The following is a 19,736-nucleotide window of genomic DNA, read 5'->3' on the forward strand; positions in this document are numbered from 1 at the left end:
ATGCGCAGTCGGAGATGAAGGCTCGATTTGACAGACACGCTGTTGCGCGGTCTTTTCAACCTGATGACAAGGTGGTGGTATTATTACCAATACCAGGGTCTGCATTGTCTGCTAGATTTACTGGTCCGTATAACATAGTTAGGAAACTAAGTGATACGGATTATGTTATATGCACTCCCGAAAGGCGGCGCAAGACTCGTGTTTGCCACATTAATATGCTTAAAGCATACCATGATCGGGATGTATGTAAACCTGTGAAGCTGGTCACTGACAATTCAGCCGTATTGATAACATCAAAAGATTTGTCTGTTGTAGAAGGTGACATGAATGCTGATGAGGATGGATTGGTGGTGAGAAATACTCCTCAACAGTGTAGTAAACTGGATAACTCCGTTATTCTATCCAATCTGACTTCTCAGTTATCTTCTCTACCTGATGGGCAAAGACATGACGTGGCAGCTCTCATCACCTCATTTCCCGTTCTATTTTCTGATGTCCCCTCCCAGACTAGGGTGTTACAGCATGATATTGATGTTCGAGGTGCGAAACCGATAAAACAACATCCGTATAGAGTTAACGAGATTAAGAGAACTGCTATGAAGACAGAAACTGACTATTTGTTAAAGAATGATTTAGCTCGCCATAGTTATAGTCCGTGGAGCTCCCCATGTCTTCTCGTTAAGAAACCTGATGGTTCTTTTCGTTTTTGCACGGATTACCGAAAAGTCAATGCGATCACAGTGCCTGATTGTTATCCGCTCCCTAGAATGGAGGATTGTGTCGACCGTATTGGTTCTGCCAGGTTTGTTAGCAAACTTGATTTACTTAAAGGCTACTGGCAGGTTCCATTAACCCCACAGGCATCCGACATATCTGCATTCGTAACTCCGGATTGCTTTTTACAATATCAGGTTATGGCATTCGGGTTACGAAATGCCCCTGCTACGTTCCAGCGATTGCTTCAGATCGTCCTTGCTGGGGTACCAAACTGTAAGGCATATTTGGATGACCTGGTGATCTTTTCTAATGACTGGGAAGAGCATTTGTCATTGTTGCATATGGTGTTTGAACGTTTAAAACATGCGTCTTTAACACTTAACCTCGCTAAGTGTGTGTTCGGTCAAGCCACTGTGACCTATTTAGGAAAGCAGGTAGGAAATGGGCAAGTAAAGCCGGTAGAAGGAAAAAGTGGTGGCTATTACGAAGTTTCCTGTACCTGTTACACGGCGAGAGTTAAGACGATTTTTGGGTATGATTGGTTACTACCGAGGTTTTTGTAAGAATTTTGCCACAGTAGTAACTCCTCTTACTAACCTCCTCAGCCCCAAGCAGACTTTTGTGTGGTCTGAAGAGTGTCAGGTGGCCTTTGAGAATGCTAAGGCTTTGATGTGTACCAGTCCAGTTCTGGCGGCTCCTCAATTTGATCGTGCGTTCAAGCTGGAGGTCGACGCAAGCGCAGTAGGCGCTGGAGCAGTCCTGATTCAGGAGGGTGAAGATGGTGTGGACCATCCAGTTTGTTTCTTTTCACGTAAATTCAATAAACATCAATCAAATTATTCTACCATTGAAAAGGAAACCCTAGCCTTGTTACTAGCCTTACAGTTCTTTGAAGTCTATTTGGGTTCTTCCAGTTTGCCTACAATTGTGTTTACTGATCATCATCCCCTTGTGTTTCTGTCTCGCATGTACAATGCAAACCAACAATTGATGCGTTGCTTTGATTTTGTTTGTGCTGTGCCTTTTGTTAAGTAAGTTTGTCATGTGAATATTGCCTGTTGTGATTTAACTCCTTATGTGTGAGCTTTTGAAGTTTTAAAAAACTCTTCAAAGCTGGGTTAAGTTGGAAGGAGAAAAAGGGGTTTAGGTAAGCATGTCACGTGACATACATTTGCACACATTTAGATTTAATTTTGTCTATGCACACTAGTTTAGGGATTTGTGCCACCCTCTGTATTTTTGGTTTGATTAGTTAGAGTAGTTTAGTTACGACGTCACGGACGTTGAAGACTTTTTCTTTGATCTTTTGTTTTTAGTTTAGGAGTAGATGGAAATGGTTTAGTTAGTTTCCTTTTTGATTGTTGTTTTATTTGGCACAATCCAGGTTTCCCCTTTGTCCTCCTCAGTTCCTAAAAATTACCTTTGTTTAAATATTGGTTTTCTTGATGTAAAATGGTTATTTTACAATTATTAAAATTAACTTCATGTGATTCTCGTGTCTCTCTGTTTTCTCATTTCATTCAGTGATATGGTTGACAGGTGCCCGAACTGGTTTAATGTTCCCCTTCTCAATCCCTAGATTATTAAGAGCTAAAGAAGGGTTGTAACAGGCTGACATTCCCAATATTCCCAATATAATAACAAACCAGTATCCCGGAGTAATTAATGTACTCAAACAGTACACTGACTGAACTGCTGTGAAGAGAGAACTGAAGATGAACACCGAGCCGAGCCAGATAACGAACTAAAGATTGACTCATTTATTAAAATTCTAACTGACCCTCTGATGTCACATGGACTACTTTCAAGATGTTTTTATTACCTTTCTGGACATGGACAGTAGACCGTGCACACAGTTTCAATGGAGGGACAGAAAGCTCTTGGTCAAAATAAAATATCTTAAATATCTTAAACTGTGTTCCGAAGATAAACGAAGGTCTCATGGGTTTGGAACGAGTCATTAATGACATAATTGTAATATTTGGGTGAACTAACCCAACCCAAAACTTGGGTAGTTATCAGGTGAGAACAACAAGGAATATTGTGACCACATCACTCTCAGAAAAAAAATTGTACCTTAAGCTTGTTGGGGCATTACCCTCAAAGGTACACATTAGTGCCTCATTTAACCTTAAAAGGCACACCTTATTATTTCAAAGTATACTCAAGTTATTAATGTGAACTCTTTGAAGGAGTAATTCAATTTCAGCATTTCTTATTTTATTTTTTTATTTTTTTTGAATGCAAAGTTACTTTATGGTATAGCATTGTCTTTAGGTGATAGAATTGACTAGCCCATAAAAAATAAAAACTGCCAAACGTGTTAAACTTAACTTAGAATAACTCATATTTTTAGTTGAAAACGTAATGAAATTAACCAAAATATGCAACTATGTAAATGTTCCGATTTTGTAGAAAGAATTTCTGTGGACACAAACATAAGTTTCCCAGAGTTGTAGCAGAGTAGCAGAGTCTTAATCTACGTGTGATGTACCCTTGACACTTAATTCCAGGACGCAATGTTCTGCTATGACAACATATTTTCACTAATGATTATTCCATTTATATGATCTGAAAAAAAAAAAAAAAACGGATGAAATGACATTAGATGAACTGTTCTGTTATGGGCTGACCAGGGGCTGGGTAAGTATGCATCGCTGTCATTATGTGTAGAATCACATGTCAGTGTGATGGATTTCTGTATCGGTTGATTCTCTGGCAGGGCTGCACATAGCCTGTAATCAATAGCAGTACAGCACGTTACAGTTCAATAATTACCCGAAGTGGATGTGGGAGTGTGAAGCCAGAGAGCACTGGAGCGGAACCATCAAGCCAAACACTGTAACCATTGGTAGCATACGATCACTCTACACATTGTTTTCATTTCTTAAGTTGCCCTGGGGATAGTGTGCCATACTGTAATTTTACACCCAGACATGTACTCTGGCATTGTTACGTATCCTTGTCAAAACAATCCATAGAATTCCATCAGACAGCTTTATTCCTTTTAAGATGAAGGGTTTGCCAATTTCCGCATATAAAAACTGTCAAATGCAATACCGTTTTGATTTATCTGAATTATAAAGGTTTAACAATGCTGTCCAATTACAATTTCAGATTTAAAATCTGTTCATGTAAATATTTCTTTTTGCAAACTTGGGTGGTGTAGAAAGACACTATAGTCACCAGACCGAGGAAGCCGGGGTGGTCTGTGAGCGTTTTTCTCCACTCGAGACAATACATACACGATACGCCCCTCAGATGTCATTCCTCTCATTTTGAGCACTGAACAATGCCGGCGATTCAGACATTCCTCCGTGCACGCGTTCTCCCTCATTCGCATACATTAACGCATAGAGAGACCGTGACAGGGTCTCGTGCAGAGTCTCTAAGGATGCACGCGTGTCACTCACTAAGCAGTGACATAAAAGAACGAACGCAGAGGCTTTTAAGCACACAACATTTGCACGAACTTTAAAACATATTGCAGATGATCCGCGGGTCTTAAATGGTTTAAGGTGGTCTCCCAGTCTGGACTTTTTCGCCCGGGTCTGTTGAAAAGCGCCTAAAACCAGCCAAAAGATCATACTGGGAGAACGGACAATATTTAAACAGTTTTTGACGGCAGCGTTGCATCAATGCACGATTTCTGGCGGTAAAAGGTAAGCCGTTGTCATTGCGAAAAGTGATCCGCCGTGCGTAAAAAAGCAGCCATTAAGTTCCCAGGTGCGCTGTGGTAACACTGAGTGCCTCAGAATGCCCCTGCTGTCTCCAGCCACGTGGACCCCTCACAACAACAACAACATGTTAAGTCCTGTCCTCCCTGATGCACTCAACCCACCCCCACCAACAAAACTCCGCGCGCCGTCCTCGCCGCGTCTCTCTCTGGCCCCGCACCAGCACCTCTCCATCTCGCCTTACCATTAGACTACCGAAGGAGGGGCCGCTCGGATGACGGTCCCGCGGAGGGGAGGGTACGAGAGGCGGGACCAGAGTCTTCCCCGCTTCTCGGCGCTGGCGAGTCCGGGACTAGGGCTGGAGAGATCGCCGGGGAGCATCGTCACCACTCCTGCACGGAGCCTCGCCTGGCCGAATACTGCACAGTGCACACGTCGGGATTGCAAAACATTCCTGAGAAATATACCTGCTATTTATGGCATGTGGCTGGTAACTTTACTCCTGCTGTATTCTTTTCAAGAAGGTATGTAGTCAGTTTGTTTTTTCTGCTTTTTACTTATAACAATGTTGTAATAAACCGTTAAAATGTATTAAATTAAATTAAATGGAAATGTGTGTGCAGAAAAAAAATATATATATCTCGCTGTTAAGTTTATTGAGTAGATATTCAGCGTTATTTTATTGCGCGCTCGCATATCTGGATTTCATGAAGTTTCTTTCGCTTCAAAACTTATGCAACTTCGTTCAAAAATGTTTTTAGTTGCTTAAAATATGAAAAGATGATTTTTCTAGTCAGCGATTAACCACGAAAAGGAGATTATGAGGCTGTAGGATCTGCATGTTCCCGTGCGCAAAGATGGGGGAGATATCATGATTTGTATGCAAGATATGAATATGCTGTTGAGTTATGAATATGTAGAACGGGATCAGATTTTGCGTCGGTCGTGTGCATTTACCTTACACTTTTGGCCTTCTGTACTTTGCTGGGTGGGAAAAGTAGAGTTGGTCAGTGAGGTGTGAATTTGTTCGCGCTTGGTGTTCTTTTTTACTGGGCTCGATAAAGAATGTACATTTCCTAGGATTTGAATATGTCTGTTCGCTGTTTAAAGTAACATGCTGCTGCATGCCTTTAGGGAAAATGATAATAGGTATTTTGTAATAAAAATGCATGTTTTTTTTTTTTTTGTGGTAGAGGATGGATATATCTGCATAGATCTTGTGACAAAATAGAATGGCATATGCAGCTTCATTTCCAATTAGCACTGGTGCAATTAGTGGTCCTCCATTTTCTATGCCAACAAATTCCCGGTTTGGCTGTGCTGATGGTGGGTTTGATAAGGCACATTTGAATTTGTATAAATGCAAAACGAAGATGTGGGTTATTGTAATCATAAGTAAGGTTATTTATTTGCTCATTCTGTTAGTTTTACGCATCATTTTTTTGTCATGGTGTCTCTTCAAAATTTTTGTTTTTGACACCTCACAGCATATATACCCCTCCTTCTCTCACCCTCCAGCCTTGGAGATGTGATTTCAGTTTTCGCTCATATTTTGTTTTCCTAAAATTATCTTACATAATAATTCTGGATATATATATATATATATATAATTATTCTCTCTCTCTCCTATAGTGTGAGAGAGAGATGGTTTGTGAAAGAGAACTGTGGTGTATATTAGTAATGTGTTTGTGTATGTTTGTGTGTGTTCTTGTATGGGGGAGGAAGGGCGCAGTAGGGCGTAAAGTGCGTAAAAAACGGGATACGGAGCTCGCAAACAAACTTATCTTTTGAATTTTTTTTGCAATGTTTTATTTTTTTATTTTCTAATGCTCATAGTTCATGATGTGTTTTCTTTAATTTTCACATTATATTTCTTATCTTGTATCTCGAGACCTGATGACACGGTCGATAGGAGATGTAAAACGCACATCAATTATCATACATGCATATGCATTAGGACTGCGTATTTTTTCCAAGAGGGCCGCGCCTCCATCTTTTCCACTTTCAAGGAATGTAGAAACATTTCCCATTAAAAAATTTAAAAAATAAATATTACATTTCCCCCTCACATTTCCCGAAATAATTGTATGTTGTGATAAAAACACATTTTAGTCGTTGTTGGTTAGGAATTATCAGTCATTTCAATTGAATTATTATGCATCATCGTGACCCGGGTAAGTTTGAGCATATTACCCCCCGTCTCCACACCTGAACCCCGGTCTGGGAAACCGAATCCAGGGTAAACTGCAGTCTCGAGGGTCAGCTTGTCTTTTTATGGAAATGCAAGTAAATGAAATGGAAAAAGGCACCGATGAATGCTGCAGTATTGTTTGTGGAAATTTCCATTGTTATTTGCATGGGAGTTATAATTGTATTATTATTATTATTATTATTATTATTATTATTATTATTATTATTAACAATAAAACAATAATAGCAAATAGCTATTTTTATTAAATTGATTAATAATGACATAGTTTATTAGTTTTTTTTAATAATGTTGGCTTTATATGAAATATGGAATATATATATATATATATATATATATATATATATATATATATATATATATATATATATATATATATATATATATATATATATATAGTTTAATTAATTGATGTTATTAACCAGATGGTCTGTACCTTCAGAGTGATAGATCTCAAATCTGTTTAGAATATCAAACAAAACATTTGAACAAATATTTGTTTATCTTTATCAATTGTATTTATGCCAGATTTGCTTCATAGGATAATGAATAATGAATAAAAGGGCTGTGGGCAGTGTGTGTGTGTCTGTGTATGTCCAGTATTTATTTTAAGGATCAACAGTCGTCAGGTCGTCAAATTTGTGTGGTGGCTGCGATATTATCCGGTCTGATCCGATTTTCTGAACATTTGCCTAAATTAAAATGTGATTGAAAGGAGCTTGCCACGTCAGACCTTTTTAGACTGAGATATAATAATAATAAAAATAAAAATAATAATAATAATAATAATAATAATAAACAACTTATGTATGTCTAACATCATCAATAACAGAAATACGTGAACATAAAATATAATAATAATAATAATAATAATAATAATAATAATAATAATAATAATAATAAATAATTGCCCACTTTCATGCGTTTTCACCTCCAAACTGCTCGCAATGTCAAACCTGCGCCTCACATCAGGACACCTCTATCCCACCCGGTCTCCCCCTCATAGAAATATGCAAAATCGGTTTCCTTTCTCCCCCCTGTTCTTCCCAGCTGCGCAATTAGTAGGAGATCTGCCGCATCCCCCACTCCAAAAGTAAATCAGGTCATTGGCCATAAGGACTCCATTTATTTCTCTCTCTCTCTCTCTCTCTCTCTCTCTCTCTCTCTCTCTCTCTCCGTGGATCTGTCTATCTCTCTGTTTCGTTATACTCGTCATAGAGGCCTGCACCTGTTTCCCTCTTCTTCTTTTCTTTTTTTATTCTTTATTTTTATGTAATTTGCCGGGAGAAACATTGCGTTCATTATAATACGATATTTCCTGTATAAAAATAAAGAGCAAAGCATTGTGTGACAGCAGCATGAGTCACAGTGATAAACACACGTTACTCTCATAAACTGTAGTAATATGTACTTGAACTTTACGTCTACTTGAGAATGAGATGGTTTCGACTAAACAGGTTTGTCGCATCAGTTGTTGTTTTTTTCTCCCAAGAATTATGACTGTGCTGAATTGATTTTTAAAACCCAAACTGTTCCTATCTAAAACATTTCACGGAACGCATTTAATAGACAAATATAGGGTACTTAAAAAATAAATAAATAAATAAATAAAGATTTAGAAAAGTTTCACAAAGTATGAGTTTCATTCCAGTGCCCGTGGGAAACATCAAAACATTGCTTTGTTGCACAAGAAAGTTTGAAACATTGTAAGTCACGAATCACGATTATATATGGAAATATGTATCATAGGGAAATGTGGGGGGGAGACATGATAATTTTTTTTTTTTAATTCGTGTGTTTTTAATAATAGACTTATAGACTTTTTAATAATAGACTAAACTATGTATTAAATATGAGCTTTTAGCTGAATCCTTATTGTGGCATGTTTTACATGCCTTTCTTTTATGGAATTAAACAGCTCTGTGACTGCTTACACCGGACATGCAAACTACCATATAAACTCTAGACAGTCTGAACTCTGTGTAAAATACATCACTCTCAGACCCTTCAAAACGCAGAAGAGAATTGGCGCCACAAATGTAACCGTCGAGAATTACTGGGTTAAGCGGCGAGCTATTTTTTCCCTCCGCCTAAAATCACACCCCGCCGCTCCACCTGCCATTTCAGCTGAAGTGCGGTCAAAATAAAACTCTGCGTGTCACTCTGGCGTTCCGCTTCGACAGGTGACCGCTGTTCTCCTTTCAGAGCTCGTGTGCCGGTGAGTTAAGCGCGCGAGCAAACACTCCTCGCCTCCGGAGCACCTGCTGCACGCGGCGCGTCGGGGCCACTTGACCAACCAATCGGACACCATGCGCAAGGCAACAGATCTGGAGACTGAGAATACTGTAAGATCCAGTGTCAAGGTGCGAATCTTGATTTGACTTAAAGCATGAATCCTCCAATCAATATCTAATCAATCAGGGATGGAGGTCTCTTCTTTGTGTGTGTTTGTGCGTGTGTATATATATTCCTATTCCTATATATATATATATATATATATATATATATATATATATATATATATATATATATATATATATATATATATATATATATATATATATATATTTTGTTTCAATCAACCTCAAAAGTTATCTACAATTACTCACGAACAGCAGTAGCCTCAGGAGGTAACCATAGCAACAGCACGTCGCTCTAGCGCTTTGCCGCGTTCCTTTGCGAACAAATGTGCACTGGGAAACAACAACTGGCAATATATTTTATCATAGATTTAAATACAACAAATAGAATCACTCACACACACTCTCTCTCTTCACACACACACACACACACACGCACTAATAACTCTATGAACAGGAACCACAGAAGTTCAAATTCCTGTCGCTCCTGTTGCAGATAATGATATAGCCTACTTGCATTTTACTTAGAGGTAAAGAGTGGCCAGAAGAGGGGCAGTTTATAAAGTGTTTAAACTACAGTCTATAAACTACCCAAAACATGGCAAAACATAAGATTCCCATTTTATTAACTCTTTTAAAAATGCATTGAGAGGACTGAAACTCTCAACCTCCAAAATCATCCTTTGAAATCTGAGTGACCTCTGCAAATGGAGATTAAAAAAAAATGCTGATGCTGCAGTAAACTGAAAATATGGGGGGTAGAAAACCCTTACCCATTTCAAAATCCAACCCCTAATGCATTTTCAACTGCATTTATCAACCTCACGCTCTTACGTGATCATATGTGACCCTGGACCACAAATCAACTCGCTGAAGTATATTTTTTAGCAATATCCAAAAGATTTTTCTTTCATGCCAAAAATCATTAGTATATTAAGTGAAGATCATGGTCCATAAAGATTATTTGTAAATGTCCTACCATAAATATGTCAAAACCTAATTTTTGATTAGTAATATGCATTGCTGGAACTTCATTAGGAAAAAATCAAAGGTGATTTTCTCATTATTTATATTTATTTTTTTTTATTTTGTTTTGCACCCTTCCAGAAATTCAAATAGTTGTATCAAATACTGTCCGAACAAACCATACATTAAAGGAAAGCTTGTTTGTTCAGCTTTAAGATGATGTATACATCTCAATTTCCAGAAATTGACCCTTATGACATATATCTGATTCATTAGATGTATGCAAAATGCTAATTATATAACCAAACGTATAGATATATACTTCTTCTACTCTACCACTTTTCTCTCGCTCTCTTCTCAAAGAGATTGCCATACAAATGTAGGAGGTTACATGTGACTGGTTTCCAATCCACTCGAGCTCACTCACGCAAAGCACTGAACATTCACAGGGACAACAGTGGCAGGCAAGATTTACTCTAATACAGCAGAACAAATGTAATCTAAACACTAGGGTACATGTGTCCTCCTCAGCCTAGCTATGAAGAAATGTCCAACATGCACACACCTCATTCTTGCTATCATAAACCCATTTATAAGTGCACAGCTGACTTTAGATCCAGCTGGAAGTTACTCAACACCTGTAGTATTGATTTTTCCTTGACTGCACCGTGCATAAATGATTATCAGTTTGATAAGTGGCTTGTCTGATGAAAGGTATAAAAAACAAAGGAGGAAGAAAGTCAGCCCCTCTCTCTCTTAATCTCATGAGTCATTTTAAAAGGTTAAAGAAAACATTATGACACTGGAAGCTGTTAAAAATATATATATATGCGGCGTTGTAGCACGATACAGACATGCTTGACAGCGGAAATGGCCCTTGAACAATCTGTGAATAAATTAATTGGAAGGCTCGGAGGCAAATGGATGGTTGAATTGCGTTGTTGTCGAACAGTTGCGCTCTCCAAAAATATGCGCCTGTATTCAGACATGCTTATGTAGGTGAGACACAGTGATCGAAAGAGAGATTGTATATAGATTTCTTTGAGGACAGGGTGTGAAGATCTATGCGTGTGTATGCGAGAGAGAGTGTGTGTCTAAGCAAATGCAGATGAGCGACTGTGAGAGCTGCATTATGCATAGCGGCTCACCATTGGCAATAGGCTGTCTGCAATACATATTCAAATGCTATTTCCATAGTGACCGAACAAAAAAATATATGTATGTATGTATGTATATGTTGTGCAAATGTACAAGAAGAAGGATCGCATAAAGAGAAAGATGGGAAAGAGGAAAATAGAAGGCGATTAGCAGGGAGAGATAGCGAGAAGGATGGTAAAACAAGAAATGATGAGCAAAGTCATTTTTGAGCAGGATTTTTTTTTTTTTTTTTTTTTTTTTTTGGTTCGAGGAAGTGGGTGGAGAATAACGCGTCCATCTTGAGAGTTAGACAGATAGATAGGGAAAACTGGCATCATTAATGGAGCATTTCAGCATTCCCAGCCCTTTCCCTCGTTTGGCATATGGCAACGAGAATGGCATGGAGCTGCAGGGCTTCGTTAGCCCTCACACGGAAGTCATCTCAGAACAAAGAGAGAAGAAATTGGGTTATTCCATTGCCCTTTCTTTTTTACCTCCTTAAGACCCCACTAAATTACTGAACATCTACCCTAAATGTCTCAACGATTTTCCATGGACATATGAAGTCCTTGGACATAGAGGTCAACCATTTTTGTATAGTTGTATGGATACTGCAGCTGATGTATTCCATTTTTTTTTTCTCATGCATAGTATCAACAAATATCTTTACTCTAAATTAATTTTCATTGACCACATTGTTTAGGGTGACCATACATCATCTTTTTACCTGGACATGTCTTGGCTGTGATTACTAAATTGCCTATAGTGTCCTGGTTTTTGCTTTGTTTTCCTATTGACGTTGTCTATATTATATATACGTATTTGTATTTATTTTTCTGTTTTCTTTAAATCCTACCTTTATATATATATGTTTTTGTGCCAATCAGCATTATAACAACTTAATTTTCTGCAGCTTTAAGGTGAGGTCACACTAGCGAAATTTAGGCAAAGTTTTTCTCAATTAAAAGTGTAGCGATGTATGAAACATAGCTCACAACCTTTAAAAAAAACAGATTAATTCTGTTTGATGTGGCAAATTCATGAAATTCGTGAAATCTGCATGGAGAACTTTTTTGCACTTCCACAAAACTCATGATCACAATGATTCCTATTGAAATGACTGGAATTTTCTCTCTAAAAATTCACAAAGCATTGGTAAATGTGACAACTCCTTTAGGGTTATGAATGGCATGCCATTTACAGCTCAGGTTATTGGCTCAGAAAGTTATGACCAGAGGTCCTGTGGTAGTCCTATCAGCCTCCCAATAGGGGCACCTGTTGGTGTGGAGTTCAAACTGCAGCTGTCGGGCTCAAGCTTTTCCTTTTCCCCCTCCTTACCTCAGACTCCCCCAACCACCATCACCCAGACTGTAGGGGCGATATCCCCAGGCTGTCCCTTTTGGATCCACAGCCCCTTACCCAGAACCCCGCTGTGAGATTATAGATATTGCAATCTTTATTATGGGGGTTTATGCTTTAGGCTATAATCTGCAAAGGCAAAAAGGGTTGGGGGGCAGGGAGACTAACCAGTTGACCTGTTTTTCATCCCATTTCAATAAGACCATGACCATATTTCCCAGTGTTGCTGTGTTTTGTTCAGATCTACTGTGAACTGATGTGTTGTCACGCAGGCATTCCGCTATTGTCTATATTTGTTTTTGCCATGAGCGGGGTGGCGTTTGCTGTTGTTTGTCCAATAATAAGAGAGATATGTTTGTTTTAGTTTTAGTTTTTCATATATATATATATATATTCTTAAAAGGATCTCTTAAAAATTAACAGATGCTTTTATATGCTTATTTTTAAGTTGCATTTCTGTGGAAAGGAGGATATTGGCACTGTCTATAGTGCTGAAATGTGTTTAGGGACCATTCAGTCACTGTCCATGGTCCTGAAAAGGGCTCTCGGAATTATATTTGACACAGCTTAGAAACCAGGATAGAGTGCACTCTGCTCTCGTCCCAAATAGCACTTAAGGCTGACGGCAGCCAGGGACTGCTCCATTTTGAGCATGTCAGGAATCTTTGCTGTTTAACTCTAATGCTGGATCCCAGAGGTTCTTTACACAAAAGCTCGGGTCAAACATTTGCTTCAAAACCTAGATTTGTCAGTACATCTGTGGCACTGCACTGAAAGCCAACTTTGCATTCACAACAGAGTTCTCAACAGGGGGTTTTTCATAGCCCAGTATGGGGCCTCAGTAAACTTTCAAGGGGTTAACTTAGAAATAAATAAAAGTAATTAACAGATAATGATTTATTAATAATTCAAATGCTAGTTCTTCCATTATTTATTTATTTACTTGAATGAATGTTTTTTTTTTTTTTTTTTTTTGCATAATAGGACTAGGTGTTATGATCCCAGTATTCAGCTTTTTAAAGAATAACCTTGACTGTAGGGGACTTTGGAGTAACAAAGGTTGAGAACTGCCAGTCTAGACGTTGTTTTAAGCCTTTCATGCAAAGTTTTAACAATGAGAAGCACTTTATTTCATTCCTATTCAACTTGTAACTCTTGATAGCACATCCCATCCATTCCCATCAGCCCCAATCCACCCACCCCCCACATTTAACCTACCACTATGCACACTCTAAACCTGGTCCTGTCTGTACTCTTGCCCCCTGGTTCGCACCCACCTCCATAATCTGCCCTCCTCACAGGCAGAGTGAGGGGAAGTGATAGAGGCCCTCCACCGTGCTGCGATTACCAGGCCAGGAAGGCTCTGTGTGTGTTAAATGTGAAAGAAGATTATATGGATTTAACTCTCTGCGTCTGGCGTACAAATTCCAATCACATAACATATCCCTTCATGTTCTATGGGAATATAAAAAGAGAGGGAGAGAGAGAGAGTGATGGATGGAGAGAGAACGAATCCTAACCCCCATCTTACCCAATAAAACCTTTAGCTCTAATCTCAGCCTTTGAATTTTCTAACATAACTTTTTTTTTTCATGGTTTTTATTCTATGTTTTGCATGTTTTTACATTTTACATTTTGCTAGATTTTTTTTCCCCTCATTAAATAAACATTATTATTGTCCTTTGTAAGACTTTAAATGGAGTAGCCTACAACTGTCAAAAGTAGAATTGACATTATTATAGTCATTAAAGGAATATAGTATCTTGAGAACATCGAACTTCCATTGCAATAAAACGAGCGGCATTTTCATTGTTAGGTGAACTGTTCCTTTAATATTTAGAGTTATTGGGTAGGAATTCCAATTTCATATTTATTTTTATATACTGAGATGCTGTCTGTTCAGTATGCGGAAGCTTATAGGTACCCCATTGATTTTAATGCCAAGGTAGCATGTCACCATTATTCTTTCAAACACAATAAGAATCACAAGAATGGGGGTTAATCCAGGCATTGTTGACATAAACCTGGTGGGGGGCATTAATTAAATGTAATTGCCTTAGAAGAAAATTATCTTGCTTTGGGCTTGTGTCTCCCTTGGCTTGGAGCCAGAGCTGAGCTAAGCAATTCTCTGAATACAAAAAGATTCAGAGCCATCCCACCCGAACCATGTAATCCGTAATAGAGCCTGCAGATAATAGAGATGCCAGGATGGTAAATCGCTAAAACGCCGCCTTTAAAAGACATAATTAGCTATGCTGCTAAATTAGCAAGTGTATTAATTTACGCAAACCGGCACTTTTTTTTTTCCTCTTTTCTCATTGTAGTCCGGTTTTGGTAATACACCAAGAGCGAATGATTGTCTGATTCACATTAGCTGTCAAATAGGTTTATAGATACATAGAGGAGTTTCTATGACCTATTTATTCTCCTATCAGATGGCGGCATTCAGCACGGCTCACACCGCACACATATTAGATTAGTGATATTCTTTAATGCTTGCACTACAACTGTGCTGTTATAGCTGTCATTTGGGTTAAGGTTGGATAAGTCGCTTTGGTAAGGAAGCATCTGCCAAGAACATACATAGGAAAGATGTGAATGGAATATCCACTCTTGCTGTGGACAAAGTTGGCATTTGTTTGGAAGCCTCGCTGAGTCTTGCATCTGGCTTTGTTCACTTACTTCTGTGTTTGCTTCTGTGGAAATTGCAGCATTTTCTGTTTTACAAAGAGTCATTTTTATCATTCTAAAGAACTTAGTGAGGGTAGCGCCATATTTCGTTTTTGGCATGAATGAAAATGAGATATGAGGGTAAGAAGTACTCTGCGTCAAATGGATTGTACTGTTCTTTGCAACATACAGATTGGTCACCTTCCAAAAAAAAGAAAAAAAAAAAAAAAAAGAAAAGAAAACTTAATTTAAGCAAAAAGTATGTGATTATAAAGACTGTAGAGGCCTGTTTACACCAAGAACAATAACTATAAAGAAAACTATATACTATTGTCTGTTGTCAATTCTGAACCCACATTTCACATTCAGTAGCACATTGCCACTTTAAATTCTCAAGCTCATTATATAAGGATTGATTCTGATTGGGTGTCAATGTTTTTATCGTTCATAAGCTGGAAAAATCGTTCATGAATGTGATTCTAATAATATTGTTTCTCTGTGCCTTTATCATTATAGCTGTGGTGTGGACTCTGCTATTCTTTAATATTGAGAACGATTTATATATAGTTATAGTCCTTGTTAAATTCAGTATGACGTCTGACCTGACTAAGATGCTAAAGATCCTTTGGTACATTTTCCAAAAGTGTAGTTAGTCAACTATAGTTGAAAGTTCTGTCATTATCAGCATAGCTCAAAGATTTGGTGTTGTCTAAAATTCCGAAAATTGGAAAAAGTTCCAAATTAATATTTGTTAACAGTATTTCAGTGGTTTGAAGTATAGATTGATTCTATATTTTTCAGTTTATCAAGAGATGGTTAACAGTTTTTCAGAGTTAGAATGTGCTAATGAAAGTACATGCAACCATAGTTGGCTTTTTCTTGCAGCAAACAAATGCAACCTTACGGTGCAGCTTTCGAAATGATACAGCTATTGTTTCATTTTTTAACCCATTAATTAGCATAATTTATTATTTCCACCTGTGTGACAAAAAATAAAACAAACATGATGAACCAACATGGTTCAAAAGGCACATGTGTGGTAATGTTTAAATATGAACCAACTTGATCCAAACAACAAGCGGGTGACAAAGTAACTTTGGCTTTTGGAAGCAGTTCTCCAATGGTGCATCATACTGTAGTAATTACACATTAGTTGGGATGTTAACATTAAATATGTTGAACCAACTTGGTTTGAATTACAGATATGTGACAAAGTACAAATTTGTTGAACTAACTTTTTCAAAATTATGAATGTGTTACAAAGTTACTGAGGTTTTGGGAGACAGTTGTGAATAACATGGGCAGTTAATTTATCCAATAATGCATCATACTATGTTGTAAAATCAATATCAAATTTGTCGGACCAACTTTCTTCCGAATGATGGATGTGCGACAAAATATCTGTGGCACTGAGATACAGTTATGACTAGCTAAAGTAGTTAATTTATCCAATAATGCATCATACTGTCGTAGCTAAGCATCAGTTGTGACGTCAACATCAAATATGTCAAACAATGGATGTGCGATAAAGTAAATGCAAATTTGGGAAACAGTTGTGACTAGTTACAGTAGTTAATTTCTCCAACGATGTTTCATTCTATGGTGGTTAAAGGGTTAGTTCACCCAAATATTACAATTATTTCATTAATTCCAAACCCGTAAGACCTCCGTTCATCTTCGGAACACAGTTTAAGATATTTTAGATTTAGTTCGAGAGCTTTCTGTCCCTCCATTGAAAGTGTGTGTATGGTATACTGTCCATGTCCACAAAGGTAATAAAAACATCTTCAAAGTAGTCAATGTGACATAAGAGGGTCAGTTAGAATTTGTTGAAGCACATTTTGGTCCAAAAATAAAAATTACGACTTTATTCAGCATTGTTTTCTCTTTCGGGTCTGTTGTGAGTGCGTTCATGGCACTGCAGACGTATGAAGCTGCTGACGTGTTTTCTGGTGCGCCCAATAACAAAGATAACACGTCAGCAACATCGTACATCAACAGTCACAGCAGTCGTGCTCACAACAGACCCGGAAGAGAAGACAATGCTGAATAAAGTCGTAATCTTTATTTTTGGACAAAAATGTGCTTCAACAAATTCTAACTGACCCTCTGATGTCAGATGGACTACTTTGATGATGATTTTCTTACCTTTCTGGACATGTACAGTAGACCGTACACACAGTTTCAATGGAGGGAGTGAGAGCTCTCGGACTAAATCTAAAATATCTTAAACTGTGTTCCGAAGATAAACGGTGGTCTTACGGGTTTGGAATGACATGAGGGTGCATCATTAATGACATCATTTTAATATTTGGGTGAACTAACCCTTTAAGCATCAGTTGCAGAGTTGACATAAGATATGTCTAACTAACTTAAAGGTGCTGTAGGGAACTTTTGTAAAAAAATATTTTTTACATATTTATTAAACCTGTCATTATGTCCTGACAGTATAATATGAGACAGATAATCTGTGAAAAAAATCAAGCTCCTCTGGCTCCTCCCAGTGGTCCTATTGCCATTTGCCGCTCCCGGTAAAAAATAACCAATCGGAGCTGCGGTCCGTAACTTTGTTTGTGTTCAAAATGTAAAAAAAATGTATATAATAAGCGAGTACACCAAGAATCAATTTTCCAAACTGTGTTTTTGGCTTGTACTGAATCACTAGGGTGCACCTATAATAAGTGTTTATATTCGGACTATTTTAGATTGCTTCAGGGATACCGCCACGGAGTAACCCAGTACCTTTGTGATTCTTCGTAGACATAAACAGAGAGAAGTAGTTCCGGCTACGATGTTCTTCCGCAAGACGCAAGCAGTTCTGTTTATTAACCGCTAGAGCGTCAAAAGTTCCCTACCGCAGCTTTAAAACACCGGACGTGCGTTAAAGTAACTGCAGCTTTAGGAAAGATTTGTGACTTGCTACTGTAGTGACAAGCTGACCTAGCTTTCCCATATAGATTGTCCACCTGGTAAACGACAGACAGATAATAAGATAAAGGACCATTTTTGGTTACATCATCTTCTCAATCCAGTGATTGATTTGAATTTAGTTGTGTTGACCCAGTGGGAACGTCTCTGGGATAATCCAATCAGAGCATGGCGTGCACTTTACCAGACGTGAATGTGAGGTGGAAGTTTGCCAGAATGACACGCAGTGCTTCTATTACGATTTCAAAGTGCCGTAACTCAAAGGTACCAGTATGCATTGGGCCCTTTACCTCTCCAGGTGTTGATTTGAAGAATAAAATTATTTTGTCACTTCGCAACTGACCATGTTTTATCTCTTCCAGTGCACAGCGAGGATGTGGTCTCGACGCGGCTGTACTTTGTGAATGCTTCCCTGCAGAGAGTGACCTTCTCCAGCTCAGTGGGGGTGTCCCTGCCCTGTCCTGCGGGTGGCGCCCCCCATGCCGTCCTCCGCTGGTACCTGGCCACCGGCGACGACATCTATGACGTGCCACACATCCGCCACGTTCATGCCAACGGCACGCTGCAGCTCTACCCCTTCTCCCCCTCTGCCTTCAACAGCTTCATTCATGATAATGACTACTTCTGCACTGCCGAGAACCAGGCCGGCAAGATCCGCAGCCCTAGCATCCGTGTCAAAGCAGGTGAGACATGATCCCATCCATCCATCTGTCTATCCATATATTTAATGTATTTATATGGTGGTGTAGTGCAGTGTGTAAACGTCAGGGTTGGCAACCACTAACGTTCTTCGTCAGATCTCACAAGGAACAGGCCATGATCAATTCTCACTATTAAGTAGTTGCTTATAAGCAGTGTTTGGAATAACGGCGCTTAAAAGAACGGCGTTAGGTAACGACGTTATTTTTTCAGTAACGGGGTAATCTAACTAACTACTTTTCCCGTCATTACAATGCTGTTAACGTTACTGAATGTTAAATGCGGTGCGTTACTAAGAATTGATTTAATAAACGCACCCCTGGCTCACACTGTCACACAGCGAGTGAGCAGGTGGGTTAATAACGAGATAAGCGATTATTATCGGCTAAGGCAGAGTCATGTGTTTCATGATAGCCAATCAGAGCCAGTGATTTACACACATGCCGGCAAACGTGCCAGCGGCGCCAAACACACACACACACACACACACACACACACCACCCGCAACAGCTACACATAGATTCGCAGCAGTAGCAGAAATGACGAGTCAGGAGCAATCCGATGAAAAGTTGGCATTTTCAAGGTGGAGATATAAGCACTACTTCAAATTAATTGTGGTCAAAGGCAAGAACGTGCATGTAATGTGTACATGTAACGTGTGACACACGCATCTACAAAGCTAGTGGCCAAAAACACTTTTCTTACAAAGATAATACTTGAAGTGCAGGATAAAACTCTTGCTGTCTGTTGACGTGCAATTAATATTGAAAGTTATGTACACCTGTCTGTTCTACTCATTTCAACTGACTTGTGAGAACTGCTTAAAAAAAATTCGAAATCTTTGACATATAGCAACTTTTTATTTATTTATTTAATTATTTTTACAGTAACACAAATAGTTACTTTCCCTTGTAATGAGTTACTTTTATTATAGAGTAATTCAGTTACTAACTCAATTACTTTTTGGAACAGGTAGTGAGTAACTATAACTAATTACTTTTTTAAAGCAACGTT

General features: G+C 38.4%; 1 protein-coding gene across 8 annotated transcripts in view; it reads left to right on the top strand.

Annotated features, from left to right (window-relative positions):
- The first annotated feature begins 4,412 nt into the window (after positions 1 to 4,412).
- The window catches only part of dscaml1 (Down syndrome cell adhesion molecule like 1), a 128,736-nt gene continuing 113,412 nt past the window's right edge, over positions 4,413 to 19,736 (top strand). For 7 of the 8 annotated variants that reach the window (XM_026282702.1, XM_026282703.1, XM_026282704.1 and 4 more), the window contains exons 1-2: positions 4,413 to 4,918; positions 18,386 to 18,706. In XM_026282702.1, the coding sequence (XP_026138487.1) occupies positions 4,669 to 4,918; positions 18,386 to 18,706 (571 nt within the window). In that variant the 5' untranslated portion in view covers positions 4,413 to 4,668. The remainder of the gene's footprint in view (positions 4,919 to 18,385; positions 18,707 to 19,736) is intronic. The other variant, XM_026282710.1, reaches the window with a different exon arrangement.

This window comes from Carassius auratus, chromosome 15, assembly GCF_003368295.1.
Source record: "Carassius auratus strain Wakin chromosome 15, ASM336829v1, whole genome shotgun sequence".
Taxonomy (NCBI): Eukaryota; Metazoa; Chordata; class Actinopteri; order Cypriniformes; family Cyprinidae; genus Carassius; species Carassius auratus.